General features: G+C 41.4%; 1 protein-coding gene across 3 annotated transcripts in view; it reads right to left on the reverse strand.

Moving 5' to 3' along the window:
- Nucleotides 1-15,033, reverse strand: part of LOC309702966 (RAS guanyl-releasing protein 2-like) — a 36,658-nt gene extending 21,625 nt beyond the window's left edge. For 2 of the 3 annotated variants that reach the window (XM_082527654.1, XM_082527653.1), the window contains exons 1-6: nucleotides 14,624-15,033; nucleotides 2,514-2,647; nucleotides 2,269-2,371; nucleotides 1,972-2,028; nucleotides 1,575-1,706; nucleotides 898-1,048 (exon numbers count right to left, since the gene is read on the reverse strand). In XM_082527654.1, the coding sequence (XP_082383780.1) occupies nucleotides 898-1,048; nucleotides 1,575-1,706; nucleotides 1,972-2,028; nucleotides 2,269-2,371; nucleotides 2,514-2,583 (513 nt within the window). In that variant the 5' untranslated portion in view covers nucleotides 2,584-2,647; nucleotides 14,624-15,033. The remainder of the gene's footprint in view (nucleotides 1-897; nucleotides 1,049-1,574; nucleotides 1,707-1,971; nucleotides 2,029-2,268; nucleotides 2,372-2,513; nucleotides 2,648-14,623) is intronic. The other variant, XM_082527652.1, reaches the window with a different exon arrangement.
- Nucleotides 15,034-15,084: the final 51 nt, after the last annotated feature.

Consider the following 15,084-nt stretch of genomic DNA (forward strand, 5'->3'; position numbering starts at 1 on the left):
ATGCAGTTGGTTTGCTTAGCTGAGCACAGAACTTTAAACAATGAAATAACAAGACTGGATACAAAATACAGACGCAGTCTGAAATGAGAAGTACCGTAAGCCTGCATTATTTCTAATAGTCAAAGCAGGCGGAGACTCATCTGTTTCCAAAAAGAAATATTATCCAGTATTTATAACCTCAGCAGATCCTTTCCCGATTCATTTATGGTCTGATTTGTTAGTTTCAAGTGTCTAATAGAGCTGCATGTCCAAGTCAAATTTGGATTAAAATTGCCACGAGACAGAAAACAATTAAGGTATTGACAACTTCCTATCACATGAGCATCTAATGCTGTATCAGTCCGATTAGCCCCACAAACACTGGATGACGCCATTACGTCTGTCTAATGCAATCTATGGGAAACAGCAAGCCTGGTTTATGAAATTATATTATTATATTAACTGTCTGTAATCAGTCAAATGCAGACAAATAATATTGTGTAATTACAGCTGTACTCGTTGTTAGATCCTCATTAATTCGATTTTTTGTTTCCTTTTAGGCAAAACTCTATTTTAGCAGAGCCATGAAGACAAAGACAAAAGAAACGCCATTAACACTGTCCCTACTGTGCCACGAGCATCATCCCACTGGAATAAATTATCAACAAAAAGAATCCTCAAGCGTTTAATTCTGCACAGACCCAGTCATTTCTTTTGCCTCCTGAAATAGCTCTCAAATTGAACACTATTTCCAGTCACTAAATATAATTACTGCCCAGTTAAAGTTGATTTTAACAACTATTGCTTAGCAACTGCAGTGAGCCTTGAATCATGTAAACACAGAGTTACTTGAGAATTTAAGAGCTGTAAACATCACAGTAAAAAAAAAAAAAAAAACAGAGCCATGGTCACACTGACCAGGATCTTGCAGAAGGATTTGTATTCCAGATAGGTCAGGTGTTCAGCCAGTTCACAGGAGTCGAGGTGATCAAACAGCAGGGACATTTTCCTCTTTTTGGACACAGATGGGACACGCTGGGTCACCTGCCGCTTCCATTTATATGACGGCCTGAGAGGGGAGAAAAAGCACGGTTGTCTCTTTTAAGGTCTTTTGGAACTGCACCATAAAAAACTACACAAGGATCACTTTTATAGCCGCTGCAAAAGTTACAGCTGGCCTTTAAGGGCTGTTGGGGAAAAAAAAGGAAAAACTACCATGAGAAAATGATGATAGTACAATGTGTCTACAATATAAAAAGCCCTGAGAAACCTCATATTTGTAGACTGAACTACAACTCTCCAACTATTGCTGTAGAAGTTATTTTTAGAAGGCTATTCCCCTGCTTATTCTAAGATATTCTGGCATAGAAATCAAATCAGCTCTACGAATTCATTTCCTTGGAGCAATAAAAGAAAGCGGAGCCATATAGAAGTGGCATTTCTCAGAAAAGGACAGGTCACTGGCCCTGCATAGCACAGCTCAGCAATTTCAAATAACAGGCAATAAAGGGCTTGCTGACATAAACATCGGCAGATGGGGACACTCATTCAAACTGTCAACAACACACGCAGCATTCAGCGGCCTATTCACTCACACGCTGTCCAAGTCAATGAGCTGACTCTGCCTCTCATTGCCCTCAGTGGTCAAGAGGTCTTTATAGTCTTTGATCTGGTCTGCCAGCTCCGGGTTCAGATTGAACTCTGCGGGAAACTCAGAAATCCAGTACCTGGAAGAAAGAATAAAGGGAGAGAGAGAGAGGTGAGCGTGATGGCATACACTGAAAGGACTGGGCTGTGGTCAACTCATAATTTAAAATAGCATTATAGTTTTGGTATTTGATGAAACAAAGCACCTAATTGGAGCACATGAAGAAGACCATAGAAAAAACTAGAAAGGATAAAAGGATAAATGGAAATGACACTTGGAAAGATCAAAGATCTCTTAGAAAAAGGCAACGAGACGAGCAGAAGTCAGAAAAGATGGTTTGTTACTTGACGAGGTGGCATATTTTTGTTCGGCGCTCATCGGTGCAGCCATCCTCTTGAGATCTGATGCTGAGGTCAAGGTGCAACCGAGCTGCTCCTCGCAACACTACAACAACTTCTTCAAAAATCTCATTTAGATTTCACAGATTTAGAAGGGGAACAAAGTCTGGCACTATTTCCATTGCTCTGTGCATTATGTGTGAAAAAAGATATATTCATAGGCAGCATTCTTAGAAAAACAATAAGCAAAAAAAACACATAACATTTGTCACTGATGTAAGAACACTCAGAGGTGAAGGATACTTCAGCACGAGCTTCTTGGCCAGGTCAGCTGAAGGGATATACCAAGGGTGCATCATGAGGAACATGCGGACCAAGGATGCATCCTTCAAAGTGCCCTTCTCATCTATGAGGAAAAACAGGGAGTCACCTGTCATTAAGAAGATACCTCAGCATGTTCAATTTGTGCTTGTGTTTTTTATTCTACTGCCTCCCTTTACAAGCAGATGAATAATTCATATAAAAGAAATAATACTTAAATAACCAACCAAAGGCTTTGATGCAGGCTTCCACCAGCTCGTCCACAGTGGCAGACTGTTCCGATAATATGGACTCCATCGTAGCTGTCCTCTCAGTTTTCCCCCTCGTTTACCTCTCTGTGGTTTGAATCTGTTGGCTCTCACTGAACACAAAAGGAGATGAAAAGAGAGGGGAGTAATTATTAAGTAAACACAGGGGAAGCAAAACTTACTCTGGCTACTGCAGCACACTTAAAATAGCTGTGTGGTTAGTTCTTCTATATCCTGTTCAGCACTGCAGAGTGGCATATTCATTGCAGTAAGTTAACTGGGACATGTGCCTGTCAGTGTCATCTGATATGATGGTTAAGTATGGCCAAAACACATTCATGGTGTCAACGTGCAAAATCTGCAATGAACTCATTCTACTTATAGAAGCACCTTTTAAGTGACCCAGTTTTCGGGGTTAACAGTTTAAAGTTTTTGCAGTCTGTTAGTGTTGTGTGTGGGGAAATGAGTTGGTGAATTAGGGCTTTAGTTTACAGGGAACAGTTGCACCAATCAGTCTTTACCAAGCCTGGTCCTCACAGCAAAGGCCGGATCTTGATATCAGGACCAATCAAACATAAACCTAGTCTTAACTACACCTATAGTGCATTACTGAATATGAATAATTAGAATATCAACATATCCTAATTAGCGATCCAAGCTGGCGGCACTGAATTTAAACAGAAGTAAAACTGCAAACTTTTAATCCGTACTGCCAATCCTGTTTATTTCTGACTCCCTAAATAAGTCGTACACAGAAAACTGATCAGGTTCTATCCATGATTGTGTTTTTTAAATATTATGCTGTATTCATAGTGATACCTGCATGGATCTACTTTGCTAAGAACCAAAACAAATCCTGCTTTTCCTGCCTTTGTCTGGAACCCACTAACTCGAGAAGGACATCACTTCCTAACAAAGGTTTCTGGAATGCATACTAGTCTTAGCTATTTATATGAAGGCTCATGTGACTATCATTATTGTCTAACAGCAAGCACTGTGTTCCAAATTTGTCAAATTTGTGGGATCGATAAAGGAATAAACAAAAAAAAAAGAAGGCAATACCAAGAAGCCAGGGATTATAGTCCGTTTGAGGTCCTCATGAGACATACGCACACCTGAGCACAAAATACTGTCAGCTGAAGAGCATGAAGGCTACTTGTGTAGATTCTCACCCACAACAAGAACACAGACTTCTATTAAGGCCATTAGCATCTAGAATGCCAAGATATGACCCACTGCTGCAACTGCTCCAGTGGTTGGTCATTTGCTTCTCATTGGCCAGACAATTGCTGTGATTACTTCTATCTATACTGCAAATTCACAATAGTAGATTTCTGCTGACCAACATTATCTTTGACTACAGCCTCATAGAAAATGTTTTATATTTTGATACACTGGTGGCAAAATGCAGAAACAATAGGTATTTGGACCCATGTGTGTAGCTTGTGTCCGCTGCAGCGAGTAATCAAATGACTATTTACACCGTTAGTAGATGACCAGCTCTACTTCCTAAACTACAGACGCCCAATTTTTACACGATTGATTACAAAATATGACCCTTTTAAAATTGTTTTGCCCAGAAGTTTACATAAATATTTGCGTTACATCTTAACCAGCTGAACAAATTACTGCTTCGATAATAAATTGTTTTCAGACTGCGGCAATGCTAGTTTTGTATCAGTAAAGAATCAGATCTATAATCCTGGCTGATTGTTTCGTCAAACTAAAATCAGTTTTTACATTTACACACCAATTCTATGCTTTATAACTGCACTTTGGAGCCAAGCATAATAAACAGTTTTCACCGATGTGTGTGGCTTTTCTATCAGACAGATACTAAGCCACAAGCCCAATCAGCAGGAAACCACTATTTATCTTTTCCTGACATGCTGTAATGCTGTCTGCAGCAGGCTATAAAAAAGTTTGATGAATATTTACGACACAATAGCAAATATTTTGACATGCGTTTCATTCTATCACATATTCATAGGAAACAAGCTAAAAATTTGCATCTGTGCTTTTCTTGATTTGGTAAGGTCTGGCTCCAAGTAACCATGGCAACAACAACTTAATGACCAGTTACTTTTTAACAACATATACACACACCTGAGCACAAAATACCTTCAGTAGAAGAACAAAAAAACTATTTTGGAGTAATCCCAAATTCTTTACTTGTGTCTCGATCAGTAAAATATACCATCTTCCAAGTTATGACATGATTAATTGGTCAAATGTATCCATCCATCCATCCATTCATTAAAGAAACTAGTAATTTTGATTCATTTTTATATAGCCCCAGATCAAAACATTGACGGCCCAGTGCAGTGAAAAAAGGATTTGCCTTCCCTCCTGATTTCTTACTTTATTTCATATTTGTCACACTGAAATGTTTCAGCTCATGAAAGATAATTGTAGTATTAAATAAAGATAACCCAAGTTAATCTAAAATGCAGGCAGACAAAAGGCTCCAAACCTACCTGGCCCTGTGTGAAAAAGCAGTTGCCCCCTGAGCCTGGTTGCACCACCCTTGGCATCAAGAACTCCAATCAAGCTTTTGCGATAACTGGCGAGGAGTCCTTCACATCACTGTGGAGGAATTTTGCCCCACCTTTCTTTGCAGAATTGCTTTCATTCACCCTCATTGGAGAGCTTTCAAGCATCAACAGCTTGTTTAAGGTCATTCTTTGACAGTCAGATTTTGACCAGGTTGCTCTGAAATCTGTTTGGTTTTTTGGGAATTCTTTGAGGCTTTAGGAGCTGGACTTGCAGATGTGTTTCGGATCATTGTCCAGCTGCATAATCCAAGTGGGCCTGAACCTCCAGGCGCAAACTGATGACAGTCTCCTGCAGGATTTTCTGGTCGCAAAATTCATGGTTCCTTCAATTACAGCAAGGTAATTGAAGGAACCACCTTCCAGGTCATGAAGCAGCAGTGGACGATCACACTTCTACGGTGTCTGACTGTTGGTGGGATCTTCTTTTTATGAAATGCTGTGTTATTTTTATGTCAGATGGTTCTTCCCAGTCTCTTTCTTATTACTGAATCATGAACACTTTCTTTTAGTTGTTCTGGGTTCTGAAGTAATTTTGGGATGGTTCATCAGCGCTCCAAGGTTTCTCCATGATCTGATATCTCTTAGCCTATTTTACTGTGTCAGACTCGACTCAATTCAATTGAAATTATTTCTAAATAAAAAAATAAAAAAGGGTGTGGCTGTAATCAGGCCTGGGTGAGGCTAGTCAAACTAATTTCATGATAGATATTTTTTATCACATAGGGCCCGATAGATTTGAATAGCTTTTTTTTCCTGACTGAATGAAATTATTATTTAAAAAATATTTGATATTTACTCTGGTTGACTTTGTCTAATAGAAAAATTTGTTTGTGGTCTGTAACATGTAGGTGTGAACATTTTTTCATGACACTATAAGTGTAAAAGTGACACTAAGGTTAAGCTCAAGTAACAAAGTTAGGTAACAAAGTCCCCAACAACACACTGTGCACTGCTGTAACTTTATTTTAATGTGGTGGCTCTGTGAGTGTGAGAAGGGTGTGATGTGTATGTGTACGTATCCATTGTGCCTGACACAATGAAGCCTTTCACTGCACTGTCTCTGCCGCAACGCGGTGGGTGGACACACTCAATTACAGGCTTCACAAGCTGTCTCAGCCACGTTCTGCAGGGATGGTGGGGGAAGCAAACGTAGAGAAAGAGATAGAAGTATAATCCTCAACCGCAATTTAAATCATCACATTGTTAGGGCGATCAGCCACAGCGCTGATCAGTAGGCAAGATTAAACTGCTGAAACGATATGGTCAGATTACGGGAAGATAAATGGCGAACAACTAAAAAGGCTTTTGTGTTGCTGTAAATAGATATGAAAGTTTCAAGGTGGGTTGCTAAAGTCACCACAGGAAGTAAAGCAGTGTTGCATGTGAGTATTAAAACCTCAGCAAACAAACACCAAGACCTGTGATGCCTAGCTCAGAAAAAGGAGCCTACACTCCATCAGTATTGGCTCTGTGCACTGGCAGTTACGTCTGCTCGCATGTCATGAATATAATGAGAATGAAAATTGCCTTGAAGTCAATTGTTTCCTCACTGCAGGAGATAAGCCTGAGGATCATCTAGGTTTGAGCTGAGATGGCCTTGCCTGTGAAAAAATGTGCTCTTCTGTTTCACTTCTGCATTTTCAGTGTTTATTACAAAAGTGTCCATCCTCAAAACTGAATGAGGACCTAAAACCACTTTCTCCTTCTGTGTGGGGCCCATCTCTCAGGGGCTAAACAAAACAAGAAAGGGAGAAGCAGAGGTGTTTTAAAGTGTCACCAACGCTTTAGCAGAGTCTAGTCTGGCGCTGCTGAACACACTGTGCCCATCTTGATGATGATGGTATCTTCCAAATACACCATTCATCATCCTGCTGACAGGAACGCTTTGCCATTACCCAGAGAACAATTTTCTCTAAGTTTTTATATGAATTAAGACTGATCTGTCTTAAACAGGGTCCCTCCTCCCTTCTTTTCTAGACATTCTTTAAGTGTTTTTCCAGCAGCGTCTTTCTAATACAGTCCCGATATCTGCAAAGCGGCGAATTGATTGTAAAGAAGCACACACTGCGAGAGCTTTAGTGTCATCCTTGGTTGCCTGGTGACGAGGACCCGGGGCCATCGATCAGGCAGATTAAGGGGTGGATGGGGCTCAGCGGGGATAAAGGGAAGTTGACGGGTGCCTGGTCAATCCTGGCCATGCAGAATCTGCTGTGTGCTGCTGCTTTACTGGGCAGTGAAAAAGGTCACATCCTCCGGCTAGACGCAGTCAGACCCCCTTCAGACTATTGCCTCTCTCGTTTTCAATATCACGGTCACAGAATAACAGGCGAGCTGCTTTTCAGCTCATTCTCAACTTTACACCAATGCTTTTGAAGTTTGACCCATAACAGTGAATTCACGCTGACATATTATTGTTGCTACTGTTTAAGAATTGATGACTCCTGTTGGACACATTTAAAAGCACCTGAAATATACATGTAGTTAAAATAATGAGGTTAACATAACTAATAATAACAAATAGTGGTTTTATAGGATGTCTGTGAAAACTGATATTCCAAATATGACGGCTTCTGTTCTGCTGCTCAAATGCAGAGTTTATGAGCTGACTTAAAGCAGCAGAACTCTTAATAAAAGGAGCTTATGCTAAACGCACACTTTTTCCAGCTATAGACATTAGAAGAAAACCGAGAGCTTAAATCTTTATTGACTTTCCCGTCTTAAAGTACTAACTGATGATAAGGCATTGACAAACAGGCAATAATCATGTCCATCGTCTTATCGACACTCCCATAATGGACTCAATTCCACGCTGATAAATGCTACATGCTAATTCACAATCATTGATTTAGCTCTATCCTCTCTCATTGGCGTTTGGGAAAAACAAGTTTTTTGTGGATAACAGTTATAAGAAAAGAGACACAATTTTAACAGAATTTGATTCTTTATTAAAATTGTCAATGCCATAGCAAGACTGATTGGACAGAGTCCCGTTTTTCAAGTACGTTTGGATGGATTACTACCAAATTGTACATTTTGGGCCTCATATTTTGTGTGCTTACAACTTTTGTCACAACTTTCTTTAAGCAGACACACAAAGATGACCTCGGCTCTATGTTGTGTTTGGTGTGAATCTTCAGATATAAGCATGTGACATACTGAACAACATGGCAGACACATTATTAATTAATGGAGCACATTGTCATGCTGATGCTGCTTATAGCTGTCAGTCTTGTATGAACCTCAGTGTATGAAATAAATAAGTTAAGTATTCTTCTACTAAAACTTTAGCAAATATATAAGAGCTCTGAATTTGAGGCTACCGTGTAATAATTGTTTACAATAGTAAATGTTTCTTACTATTGTGTGGAAGAAATGCAAAAGCAACACTAAAACATAGTTTTATAGTCTAGTCACATACTTTATGAATGACTTAAATAGCTACCGTGTTTTAAAGAAGAAAAAAAAGAGGCCAGATTTCCTATAAAACCTTTGATTATTTTCACCCGTGCGGGCTTTTCCTCCTATCTGCCTCCTTTTTACTTTTGCTGTTCCATTTTCCATTTTTGTGAACCACTTACTGGTGGGTAATGATGCTAAGACAGTTTTCCTTTCATCATATGTTACAGCTAGAAACTGTAATAGCATTACGTTTAGATTTCCACTAACAAATTTGACCATGTAAAATGTAACATAACAGCAGGCACAGGCAGACAACCTTTTCTAATGATATTAGCTTTTAAAAAAAAAGTATATGATATTAAATCATATCTTCCTGTCTTTGACAGACTGTAATACGCGTACAAAAACCAGTTCTTCATACACACCACCCTTGTTTATTCCCCTACATCCCCCAGTTGTAGTAAGGGTGTTGCATGATGGGACAGATATAGTTCTTCAGAGTAGCTGGTGGCAGGCTTCTATTTAGAGACTGTAGGGTACTGAGAACAGGAAGGGAAACATTTCCCTTTCCCTGGACACGCAGAATGCCACATCAGTGGGGGGGCACCGGCTGCAAACTGAGATTAGCAGCTACAGTTGCTCCTTAGGGAGGGAAGGGGTTGAAGCAGAGGGAGGAGAGGAGGAATGTTTGAATGGGTGATAAAGAGAGAGACTGGGAGGCAGGAAGAGTGTGCTTCAGCTCAGTAAAACACAAAAAGATACTGTTGGCCGAAGGAGGAAAGAGATTAAGTATAGAGGGTTAGTACTGACAGAAGACACAATGAGATATATGAAATTAAAGTGCAACTGGGAAATTTCTATAGGCACATGGAAGCACTCATGCTAATGCTTCTCAAAAGATTGAGAAAAGCAGCACTTCTTTGTAATCTTGAAATAACAGAGAGGGGAAAAGGAGAAAAATATGTAAATGTCCTCCTGCTGGGAGACAGCAGCTACCCACGTGGGATGTTGTGTTGTGTCCTTTAACAAATAAAGTCACGCATCCTGCTCCACATCTGGCTCAAATTAATATCTTATATCTCCCATTTCTGACTTCAAATGAAAAACGTAACGCAGGAGACAGAGAGGACATCGTGGCTGATTTCATGTGTTATAATGTATGCCTCCTGCCACCACCCCCCCAAATGCGACAATGCATCATTGTGTCAGATTGTTTTCACTGCTTTGTGTTCAAGCTTCCTGCTCAAATATGGGTCCTTTACCAGATGTGAAAGTTTGCTTCACAACAAATACCGGAAGGGTGTGCTGCTATGTGTATGTGAGATGTGGCAACTTCTTCTGTTTGTCCACACTTTTCTCTTTTTTTGCTACCTTATTACAAACACACTTGTACAGAGCGGCTTGAGTAAGTGTTATGAATAATTTTTTTCACACATATTTCCTCTATATGCTAGAGTTTTTCCTCACTCTGTCATTTATCCCTCTGACACACAAAACTTCCTTTTCAAACCTCACTGCGTGATGAGTAAAAGATGAGGCCACATGGCGTATTGTGTGAAAGGCCCAATGTGATACATCATTTTATGGAATTCTGCATTTGGGTTTGATTCCTGCCAGCTGTCTATTAACTTCAAAGCATGCCTCGGTCAGGGTTCGTGTTCTAGTGTTCTGCTGAAGTCAGGGATATCACTTCCTGTTGTTGCAAAGTGTTCCATCTCCAATGGCCAAATTTTAAATTAAAGGGGAAATACATTCATTCATATATTTGCCAAGAGGAATTTACTCTACTTGCATGTCTCCACAGTTAATATGAGGATATTGCTACCTATAGTTAGCTTACAAGGGTTTAACTTAGCAGATTTTATGACCTTGAATGCAGCCGGGCTAGCCTTTTTTTCCTGATCAGAGTTGTGAGTCTTCTAAACAGAGCGAAACTGGCACATTTGCACTTTTGTCAGACTTTTATGTAAGAAAACCTTTATGTGAAGCGGCGCCAAGAAACTACTTAGCTTAGCATAAAGAATAAAATAAAACAAAGAGCTATCTTAACAAACAAGAACCTCTAAAGCCAGTTAGTTGTGTGATTGTGTTTTCCCTTTGTGCAACACACAATCATGTAATCCCCCGTTTGCCAGGCAATACTGTCCATCTTTACTCAAGGCTATGCAGCTGCAAGCTGTTACATACTATATTTACCTTCTAGAGCAGAAAAATACGTTTGTGGTTAAGGCTTTCTGTATTTTTTACATGAGGTTAAAGTTAAACCCTAGATTAAAAGATGTAAAACATGGGTGTAGTCACAATGATAACACCCTCTGGTTAGTGCATAAAAGCCTCAACCTGGGTGTTTTTGCTGTCACTATCTTTTCACTACTGATAAGTGATAGTCATTAGCCAATAAGCACATCCTGGATGACCATGCTTTCTCGCTCTAATAGTAACCTTCATTTGCAATATGAAATTATGAACTTTGACCTGGAAGTAGTGACTGAGTCTATTGGGACAAAGTTTGGTGGTCACTGGACAAGGTTCGTTTTGCATAGACTTTTAGAGAGCCGGAAGTCTTGTTGCAAAAAGAGCAGTTGTCCAAAACCTAAGAAGCTTTCCTTCATAAATCCTGTCTAACACAAAGCCTTGAATGTAAACGTTGACCAACAGTCAGCAGTAACGTGCTATACTCAAGCAAGAAATCATCCGAACAAAAGAAAACTGAAAAGTATTTTTTAAGCCGCTTCACCTTCGCAATATAAATCTCAGCTACTTATATTGCCCAAAGGTGCTGTTTTCCACCCTTGACTCAGAAACAAGGAGGCACAGCTGTGCAGCTGCTGTAAAAACTGCTTCTGGTTAGGGCCACATACCAAGTGATGCTGCATGTTTTAATTCTCACAAACTCCGATCTTCGAAGAAAGGCCTGCGGTTTGCAGAATGAGGCACAAACTGCAGTTCTGGAGGCCAATTTGTTCTGTTCGCAATGTTTATCTGCTTCATTTCCTCCTGCCTGTCAGAGATGTGCTCACTGAGCTGCACAGTGGTTTTATACAACAGTCATTTTGAACTAGTTGTGAATGCTGGGAGTTTCACATTCAAACAACCACCCTCCTTTTTACCCCCGCAGGCTTTTTAACAGCCCTGGCTAGTTCCTGTTTATGTATTCCTCCCTAAAACAGCACACATCCATGAGCACACCACAAAGCCCTCAATTTCCTGTAGTCATAACACACCAAATATTATGCACATTCGGATAAAAAGCTTGACAGATTACAGACTGTAAACAGAATGAGTGGGAAAACAAAGGTAGAGACTACTTGGTAGCAGATGTGGGATAACAGGCACTTTCGATTCCCTTTCTGAAACTGAGGCACGCCTAACACCTGTTCAGTGCAGAGCGACCCCACTCAGCCCAAACTTAAAATAATGGTGATATTGTAACCACCTGCTAATTTCTCTAGTAATCAGCTTTGGATTTGCCCACAAATGCCTTTCACCCTATCTGATTGAATTCAAAGCCTCAGCTTGATTTATAGCTCTTCAGGTCTGACACTTTCCCACCCCCGCTACCTTCCCCTCCTACAGAATGTCTCCCTCTCCTCTGCTGCCGCCTCTCTTTCCTGTGTTCCCGCCATACCTTTTTACAGAGTACGTGGCCTTTGCTGCAAGCTGAAGAGTTGAGTAGGGAGCAGAGGAATCCAAATATCCCAGATGACCGCTTAATTATTTGCAGACCATTTGCAAAACAGTTTGTGAAGGCTGATACATAATTAGAAGTAACCCTGTTCACATCTATTCACAATTAGATCCTTAGTTGTCACAATTTTGGGATTGCTGTTCTTCTGCCAAGTTAGTAGGAGTCGTACCAAGTCTGATTCCAGCTCTGCCTACGCCGCATGCCTTTAAATTCTCCTTTCAGGTGTTTAAATCAGTTAAAAGCATCACCAAACAAACAGCTCAAAAAAAGACTTCAACATTCAGGCGGCCTCCGTGGTGGTAATCAAGGAGGATTAAATTGGATTAGCTAATAAAAAGCAAACTTGAGAAGGTAGAGGACAGACAGAGAGCACAGGACCATCCATCCCGGTGATGGCAAATATCCAGTGCACATGTCTGAGCTGCTGCTCATTGTCTGCTCTCTGTAATTATTTTCTCTCAGCTTGATTTTCCTCCACCCCCCCCCCCACCCCCCCCCCGTTCTGTTTTAGTTCTTGCCTTCCTCAACTCACCATCCCTTCCTCCCTAATTTGTTGCTGTCGGTCCTTTGGCATAAAGCAGCAAAGCTTTTTACAATACAACCAATTATAGCTGGCTTTCCTGATAAGTGCACCACCACTGCAGGTTGAGGTGGAAGGAGGCAGCTGGAAGTGATGCTAAATATCAAGGGTGTCTGCTCCACAGGCCAGAAGTAATTGCACTGCAGCAGCAGAGGAGAACGCGAAAGAACAGAGATGCAGAGATTTCCTACTTTAATCTCTTCCACTCAGTTTTTTCTACACTCGGTTTTTTGGAGGCACTTTAATCCTTGAAATCCCGTCTTTTTAAAGCGCTCTACCTTTCAAGTCAAGCACCACTTCAGTGTTTGTGTACATGAGATCACAGAGGCCATGGGTGACTTTGAGGTGACTGATGATCAAATGAGCCAGCATGTGACAAAATGGACTTTGGACTATTTTTTTTTTTATTATTGATTTGTTGGTCGCTGACAGAAGTGTGTAAGTGGGAGCCACACGCATGATGGTTGATGCTGAATGTCTGCCTCATTTGCATTCTCCAGATGAGCAGCTGCTAATCTGGATGAGCAAGTGCACAAAAGCAGGCTTGTCCAATATTCAAAATAGCAGCGGGAGCTACATCAGCAACGTGTAGCTCCAGCCAAATGAGCTACACACTGAAAACACTGAAGTGACTTCTCTGTTTTAGCCTCTCACATGCAGCAAAAAAACATCAGTAGGGATTCCAGCTTACAAGTGAAATCCCACGGCTCTGACACCACAGCTCGGGGTGGATAAAGCTGGGGTGAACTTGGCGAAGACGCTGCAGTGTGAGTAAGCGTCCACACACTCCGAGATGCCTCCTAATCCCTGCTGCTCTGCACGCATTGGCACGAAATCACCTTGAATCATTACATTTAAGACAGCTGCAGTCTGCACAAGAAAACAAGCAATGAAGAGGTTGACTGAAGGCTGAGAAAGCTACACCTGACCTGTCACTCGTTTGACTCACCACTCGGGCCTGCTGAATCACAATCAGCTGGGATGTGGCCTACAGTGTTGCGTTACAGTCGAGGTAAATTCCTTTCAATGCAGGTATCATTACATCCGTTGGTTTAGTAGTAGAGCAGCCAGTAATCCTGAGACTCAGTGCATGTGCAATATAAAGCACACCTCACTGTGCTGTCAGCTCTGAAAGATGCATAAGGTTTAAAGAGAAGAACTCAGCTGGAGCTTTGGCATCTTGAGCTGTAACTGTGCGTGCCAGCAGACCTCTGTTAACCATCATTCTCATGCCAGCTGAAGCAGGACAAAGATTTTAGATTTTAGAAATAGGCATCCCTCTACCCCCGGCCCAACCACCGCCAGTGTAGCTGCAGCTCTAAGCATCTCAGCTTTATATTGTGGTTATAGTGAGTCTATTAATAGCCACAAAGATAATGCATTTCTTCATTCATTCTTACACACAGCCGCCGACGCTTGTTGTTTGCAAGCTAGATATACACAAACACACAAGCACACAGTCAGTCACACACTGGGCCCTGTGAATAGCACCATCACTGTCTGAACACTGTTCAACAGGTAGATGTATCTGCAGCTGCAAGTCTGAGCCCAGCAGCACTAAGTTCACCTCCTTTTTTTCCACAATGAATCGACGTGAAATTATCAGACAGACAATGCAGTTGTTGATGGTGCAATCAGGCATGCCCATGCGCAATTTCACTGTTGCAAAAGAAGTAACACTTGCACTCATGCATTAGTCAGCCTATCTAGGTTGTGAAAGGCTTTTAACAGAACCAGAAAAGGACGTGTAACGTTTCAGCAGATTTCTTCAAGAAATAGGTGCCGTAGTTGAGCTCCACCTTGCAGATTAAAAAGGAAAAAAAGTGGCACCAGTGTTGTACTAACAAGTAAATAGGAGATTTCTTACCTTTAGAGTTTGAAGCGTCCCATGCTCTGAGAGGAGAGGCTGGAGTGACAACAGTTGTGGAGTGAGCTCTGATATGGGAAGCGTTACATCACCGTAACACTGTCGAACTCACAAAGTCTGTTCGGCGACCGAGTGTTAGAGTCGGCAAAGATGGGAGCCCGCAAGAAGTCATCAGATGATAAACAACTGGGGTCCGACCTCGGGGGATTAATGCTGCTGCTGTGAACGGGCCATGCGGCTGTCTCCAAGTTCTCGAGTGGCGCACTCGGAAGCACGTTGTGGATGTGATGCGTGTTGGTGCAGCGGAGGCAGCCGAGCTCAGTTATCTGCTCGCAGCTGGAACGCGTGCCAGTCTTCTAGTGTTCCAGCTGTGCAGCTCACAAACACACTGCAGAGCCACAGTCCCGCCTATTGGTAGTATGACTGCAATACCGCCACAACCTGTCCACGGGGCTTTTCAT

This window comes from Aulonocara stuartgranti (genome assembly GCF_965226115.1).
Source record: "Aulonocara stuartgranti genome assembly, chromosome: 3".
Taxonomy (NCBI): domain Eukaryota; kingdom Metazoa; phylum Chordata; class Actinopteri; order Cichliformes; family Cichlidae; genus Aulonocara; species Aulonocara stuartgranti.